This window comes from Balaenoptera acutorostrata, chromosome X, assembly GCF_949987535.1.
Source record: "Balaenoptera acutorostrata chromosome X, mBalAcu1.1, whole genome shotgun sequence".
Classification (NCBI taxonomy): Eukaryota; Metazoa; Chordata; class Mammalia; order Artiodactyla; family Balaenopteridae; genus Balaenoptera; species Balaenoptera acutorostrata.
Window position 1 is genome coordinate 65,712,278 of NC_080085.1, and position 7,009 is coordinate 65,719,286.

Below are 7,009 nucleotides of genomic sequence, written 5' to 3' on the forward strand. Positions count from 1 at the left end.
TCAACTCTCTAATATTCAGCATACAAAGCCCATCTGCTCCCCCCAAATCATGATTGATGACAGGTCCATGATCCAAGGTGACTAATTCTTGGGGAAGTTAGACACCAGTGGAAGAAGACGAAACCTTCACGGTAAACTTAGCATCTTACCAAAATAATTCTTTCTTGACCTACTATCTACTCCATTGCCTAGCTGCATGCCTGCTTGTAACTTAATCCGTGGTTGGGGTTATGGGAACTGTGTGTTGTGTCCTTGTCTGAATGCGCGTCCATGCACAAGTGGAGAATGTAAATTCGAATCTCTGCAGGGCACTCAGCGCAGTGGGGATGGGAAAGTTGCATTATTTTAACTCAGTCTTTTCCCATGTCCACCGCAGATATTACTGACTGTTCAACCACCTGCTGACCGTCAATCAGCCCAGAATATGCAACAAAGCCACACCTTCGCGCAAGGCGTATGAGGCGTGGCAAGGAAGTACTGCCTCTAGGCGAGGGAGGGTGCACGCAGGCGCAGCCGCAGTCGGATGAAAGCCACTCTTGCCGGCCGTCCTTTTTCAATGAACTGGGAACTGCAGAAGGAGCATGCAAAACGTCATTTCCGGAGCACTGGAGCCGCGCCTTGTGGGCTGCAACATGGAGGCGACCGGTGGAAATGATGAGGTGGTGAGACGCTGCTCTGGGGTCGGGTGAGTTGGAAAGCCGAGCTGGGTCGAAACTCGAACTCTCCTTCCCCATCTCTTTTTCTTTCCCAGGTTTCCGGGGAACTGGCGTCTGTGGCGCACGCTGTTTCTCTCCCAGCCGAGTCTTACGGCAACGATGTGAGTATGACTCACCCACAGTTTCCACGCACGCAGCTATCCTGGGATGTCTGCAGGGCCCGCCACGAAATTGTAACCCTCCTACCCAGATGGCTTCCGTAGACTCTTTCCACGTCTGCCAGAAAATGTGCCTTTCAATTAATTCTAATCCTTTTGGTCCGCAAACACAAGACTAACGCCAATGGGAGTAGTTCCCAAACTGTGCTATACTTTAGAGTTACCTGGGAAGCTTTTAAATATCTCGAAGTTCAGGTCGCAATCCATCCCAACTAAATCACAGTATCTGGGTGGTTAGAGTCAGGAATCAGTATTTTTAAAGGTCCCCGGGTGACTCCATTGTGCAGTAAAGTTGCACTGGCTTATGGTGTATCTGGTTTAGATCCTTAAGGAGAAAGTACATGCTGTATTTTGAGTTATAAGACACACGGACATGAAAATAGTAATAACACTCAAATAATAATGTGATGTATGGTAGATTAGTGAATCAGGGCATAAGATCCAAAGGAGTTTTGCCAAAGAAGAAACCCCTAAGGACCCAGACAGTAAAGGAAGACTTTGCTGAGGAAGTGGATATGGAACTGGATCCTCAAAGTGTAAGTGGACAAAAGATATGGATTGGCAGCCAGGAAAAGGGCATGGTCTAAGGCATGGAGGTAAAAATGCAAATTTTTTTCTGGTGTCAGTGAAATAGATCCATCTAGTTGGAGTGGGAGATTCCAGTGGAACAGGTACTTGGTAAGGCTTATTATAACCTAGCCTGCTTCACGATATTGATTCATTTCTAAGTGTTGTAGGATAGGGAATTGGCTATCTGATGAACACAAATGATGATTATGACATTGTACACTCTTAAAAGTGAAGAGTAATATTACTTCTGTTATCTTACTCTGTCCTCTCAACAACTCAGTGGTGTATGTGGGTATTTCAGTTTTACAATAATTTAACTCAGTCCTGAGAAGGTGATTTATCTACTGCTTTATGTAGTCTTCTACACTTTCACTAGCTGCTGGGAAAAGACAGCCAGTGGCTCATTTTGTTTATTAGACTGTGTGGGTAGCTTCTTTTGGTTGTCATAAAGACAAAAGAATTATTATATTGTCCAAACTTATTAGTTCAGTTTTTTTTAACATCCAGAATCTTTTATTGGTCACTTGTATGCCAGGTACCAGCATCAACAAGAATAAAAAAGGTGTTTCCACCTAAAAGAGCCCCTTATCTCTTCGTTTGCCTCTTCCTGTAGTGTTTCTCTCCCAACTCTGTAGATCTACAATCACAGATGAAGACAGCTACAACAAACACTCGATCAGGAGGCAAGAAAGCTATGGATAAATCCCTCCCAAGTACAGAAATATTAGTCAGCAATCACTATACCAATTGTCCAGAGCTTCACATACAGCCTCCCTTTAAGCCTAAGATTATCCCATTTTACAGGGGAGGAGGCAACAAGTTCCAAGAGAATTCAACCTTAGTCCAGTTTTTAACCTTTGACAGTAACACCAAGCTTGGTAGCCCTCTTGAGCATTAACTAGACATCCACAGACTTCCTTAATTTGTTCTCTAGTAGCAAGATTGGGTGATTTCTGACCTGGCGTTCTTCACTCCTTTGCAGCCTGATATTGAGATGGCTTGGGCCATGAGAGCAATGCAGCATGCTGAAGTCTACTACAAAGTGAGTTGACGGTCTTCATTGTTAAGCAGAATTAAACATGTAATTTCAGCATATTGTGCTCTGCTAATCACCATTCTCAGCAAGTTAAACAGTTGTGTTTTGGAGATAATTTTTATTACTCTAAGGAGAACTGGGGCATGGAAGTCAATTTTGCTTTGACAGTGAGGAGTTGTGCTTCTCTGCCCAGTGTTGTGTTGCTAACCCGCAAAAGGATGCCTGGCCCACAGTAGGCACTAAATAAATGTTTGTTGACTGAATGAATAATCCACAGAGGGTAATAGCCAGACATTAATAGGGCCAAAGGGCTTTGAATTGGTGGAAGGGACTGTAGTGTATTATGGCCCTTTAAAATTATGTCATGATTTCATCTGGGACCTAGGCTGTCTATATTTTCTAATGAACTTTTCTGCCCTGAGAACCATGAGGATTTTCTGGGGAAGAGGGGACAGAAGTATAGTAAATTAGAGACTAGCATCTTTATGTTGTCTTATTGTCTGGCAGCTGATTTCATCAGTTGACCCACAGTTCCTGAAACTCACCAAAGTGGATGACCAAATCTATTCTGAGTTTCGGGAAAATTTTAAGAAACTCAGGATAGATGTATTAGACCCAGAAGAGCTCAAATCAGAAGCAGCTAAAGAGGTAAGAATTCTCCCTTTTAAATATTGCCTAGCATCTGACCAATGATTGACTGTGAATACATTTTTATACATTTAAACTTTTGGGGGGTTTGTTTTAAGGCAAATACCTAAAGCACCAGGGCTTTTATGTAGTTGTAATTAACTAATGTGTTACTAAATGAATGTTTTTCTGGTTTATGGATTTTTCATTTTCATTGAATCTATTTTTTTTTCCTCTTTGATTTGGACCTTTGATCCTTACCCACCTAGCTCTTTCAAGGGAGAAGGAATAAATTTATTTATGTGAGTACTTTAGCCAGAAGGCTTAGATAGAGGGTTGGCAAATAGAGTACGGAGAGGTGTTTGGATTCTCTGGATTTAAGATCATATTATCACAGGCCGTGGATAATTGGAAAACTTGTGTTTTGCATTGCTTGCTTGATTACCTTATACTTTTACAGAGCACTAAAACTCTTATAGTTAGGAAATTTTTTTCCTTGAGGGTAGAGTCTCGGCTTATGAGAAATGTAAACTTTTAACTCTAAGCAGGCTGTTACTGATCTTTGGAAAATTGCCTCTATTGGATGGACTTCTTTCTTAAAATTTAACTTTGTGACTTTGGGCCAAATTCCTGCCTTCTTTGTCTCATTTGTGCTTCACTGGGGATGAATAACCATTTTGGGCTGAACTAGCCAATAACTTAAAACAGAGAATATACTTAAGAAATTAAAATTTAACTCTCTAGTCAAGGATTTAAGTATTTTATCAGATTAAAATATTGTTCATGTTGGGAAATAACAGCCTAAAGATACCAAGGATAACGCAGAAACTCATTGCTAGTGAAACTAGCAATCAGCTCAATTCTAGTCTATTTCACTGTGGTTATTTTCCTTACTGGGGAAATGGAAGCCCCTCTCCTGGCCTGACTTCACCAGCCTCCTGCATTTTTTAGCTAAGATACCTTTTTTGCCTTTACAGAAGTGGAGACCATTCTGTTTGAAGTTTGATGGGATTGTAGAAGACTTCAACTATGGTACTTTGCTGCGACTGAACTGTTCTCAGGGCTACACTGAGGAAAACACCATCTTTGGTGAGTTTCTTGCCTCTGGGATTGTTTCTGTATAAGGACAGTGAGGGATCTGGTTTTACTGATGAATCAATGACATGAATAGTTAGTTTGGGAATCATTTTATTTGTTATATCTGTAAAGATCATGTTACTGTATCTTGAGTAACTGTGAGGTAAGATAAGTATTTTCAGCATCATTTAGTATAGGATTAGAATTAGAATTCACATCTCTGAATCTTATGACTATACTTGAATGCTTTGCATGTTAGTTCAGCTTTGTCAATAGATTTCCAGTAGGTTTAGAGAAGTAACTGTGACTAGGACAATAATCAATTCTATTCACCTTTCAGCACCCAGGATACAATTTTTTGCCATTGAAATTGCTCGGAACAGGGAAGGTTATAACGAAGCAGTTTATACTAGTGTTCAGGACAAAGAAGAAGAGAAAGGAGCCAACAATGGAGGAGACAAAGGAGCCAACAATGGAGGAGAAGAAGAGAAAGGAGCCAACAGAGAAGGAGAAAAGGAGAAAACCAACAAAGGAGGAGAAAAAGAGAAAGAAGCCTACAAAGAAATCAACAAAAGTGGTGAAACAGCTATGTAAGGTAGACAGGGAACAGCACTCTAGAAGCTGTGATTCAACTGAGCCTACAAGTACCATTATGCTACTTGCACAGGCCCCTGTGGTCAAATGTATCTCCTTGTTCACTGGAAGGACATGCAGAAGGACATCTTTCTGGCCTAATCATCAGGAGCTGCAATGGTTGTTCTCTTGTATGAACTGGCTTGAACACTATTAGTGGGGTCTTATAGTTGATGGTTTCTTGCTTCTCACCACCAGTCAAGTAAGAAATTTTGTAAATAAATTTCTTTTGGTTCTTATGACTATATGTCTGTGATTGACTTTTAAAAGGTATTGAAAATTATTTGACACTTGATTTTTTTTTTAGGTACATAATCTCTTTGTCACGTCTTATATAAAATGATTTATGCCTATTTCTTAATGCTTCTCACTATTTCCTGTAGTGAAGTTCTCTCAAACCTGTAAAGTTGTACACGGTTTTGGATTAGAAGTCCTTACATAAGAATTGACTCTTGCCATTTGAGTGACTCTAGCTTTCTGATTTTATTTGATATATCTCTCAAAAGATTTGATAAATACTCTATGGGGATAACAGCAGCAGCCTGAACCTGTCACACTAGTGAACACAGCCCAGTTCACATTAAAGGAGCAGGAGACTGAACCTGCTCAGTACCTGCTTCTCTCTTGTAACCAAGTTGTTACCTAAAATATAGCAGAAATTAATAAATATAAAGCCTGGTAGAGTGGCTTTCCTTTTATAATGCTGTGGACAATAGCACACATTTATACATTAATACAAAATGAACATATTTCTAAATGGGATTTTGTCAGACTCCAAAAATAGACCAACTGATTTTATATGGGTAGGGGGATGTTCCTTCTCATCTAATGACTTTTAAGAGTGCATGTTTTCAGTTATCTTTACAAATGTATAGATTTGTGCATGTCCCCATAGACATACTGACTTTGTTTGCTAAAACTAGCTAGAGGAAGCTGCAGTGTTCATAGTGCATACAGTAAATAGTCTAACCACAGCATGATCATGCAAGAAAAGATTTACCTGAGGAGAGGAGGGTGAATGAGACTTGTTTTTCTCAGTGGACACAGGAGGAGACAAAAATTAAACTTAATTGATCAGTGGTCCCCTAGGTAAGAGCTGCACTAGAGATGCACACAGTCAGCAGCAACGATTGTGCACAAAGCAAATAGGTTTCTCCATGAATTCTCTTTGGCCAGTTCTTAAAAATATTTAAAACATCTGTTAAAGTTTTCATTTTATAAAAATATGTTTTTTTAAAAGGTAAGAGAGTGTTAAATACATCATATTAGGCAGACTTTTTGAGATGAAGAACGTGCTTTACTGTATTAACTTTCTCTTTGATTTTACAGAGAATATGAAACATACTGTTGATAGACTGCTTTAGAACAAGAGGCATCTGTCTAAGAACTAGGTTATAAAAACTGGGAAAAAGAAGGGGAATAAGAACACGGAACACTTTACACTAACCATTTGATTTTGAGTTGATCAAAAGGGATAATATCCTGGGTGGATCTGGCCTAATCAAGCAAGTACTTAAAGGAGACAAGCAGTAGCAGATGTTCTGTTGGCCTTGAAGAAGCAAACAGATGTGTGAGAGAAGGGGGCCATGTGGCAAAGAGCTGAGGGTGGCAGCTGGGAGCTGACAGTGCTCCCACTTGCTGAGAGCCAGCAAGAAAATGGGGATTCTACTCCTACAGTTGAAAGGAATTGAATTTTGCCAACAACTGGTGAGCTTGGGAGAGGAACTCAAGCCTCAGATGAGACTGTAGTCCTGGTTGATACCATGATTTCAGCCCTGTGAGACTCTGAACAGAGGACCCAGTTAAGTCATACTTGGACTCCTAACCCACAGGACTGTGAGATAACAGGTATTGTCTTAAGACACTAATTATGTGGTTATTTGTTATAGAGTAGTAGTAACTACATAGACTTTGGTAATGAAAGTGGACTGCTGCTGTAACAAGTACCTAAAGTGTGGGAATGGCTTTGGAATCAGGCAGTGGGGGGGAGGCTGGAAGAATATTGAGGAGCATGACAGAAAACCTAAATAGCCTTGTACAGACTGTCAGTGGAAATATGGACTTTAAGGATGCTGCTGGTGAGGGATCAGAAGGACGTATTATTGTTATTGAAAACTGGAAGAAGGGGGATCCTATTAATAAATGGTAACATTATAGGCCAGAATAAATGGTAACATTAGAGGCCAGAAAGT

The 7,009-nt window shown here is 40.3% G+C and overlaps 1 protein-coding gene across 3 annotated transcripts; it reads left to right on the plus strand.

The window, feature by feature from the left end:
* The first annotated feature begins 508 nt into the window (after positions 1–508).
* On the plus strand, positions 509–5,062 carry PBDC1 (polysaccharide biosynthesis domain containing 1). 3 transcript variants are annotated; one of them, XM_057538803.1, is made up of 6 exons: positions 509–659; positions 752–817; positions 2,427–2,486; positions 2,988–3,128; positions 4,085–4,196; positions 4,525–5,062. In XM_057538803.1, exons 1-6 carry the CDS (start codon positions 582–584, stop codon positions 4,776–4,778), a joined length of 711 nt encoding a protein of 236 aa, XP_057394786.1. In that variant the 5' UTR covers positions 509–581; the 3' UTR covers positions 4,779–5,062. The 3 variants fall into 3 exon arrangements, with proteins under 3 accessions (XP_057394786.1, XP_057394787.1, XP_057394785.1); XM_057538802.1 differs by having other exon boundaries at positions 533–662; XM_057538804.1 differs by lacking the exon at positions 2,988–3,128 and having other exon boundaries at positions 526–662.
* Positions 5,063–7,009: the final 1,947 nt, after the last annotated feature.

Coding starts and splice junctions, on each gene's coding strand:
- PBDC1 (XM_057538802.1), top strand. CDS start 582: ATGCAAAACGTCATTTCCGGAGCACTGGAGCCGCGCCTTGTGGGCTGC. Junction 2,487..2,987: donor ATGCTGAAGTCTACTACAAA/GTGAGTTGACGG, acceptor ATTGTCTGGCAG/CTGATTTCATCAGTTGACCC. Junction 4,197..4,524: donor TGAGGAAAACACCATCTTTG/GTGAGTTTCTTG, acceptor TTCACCTTTCAG/CACCCAGGATACAATTTTTT.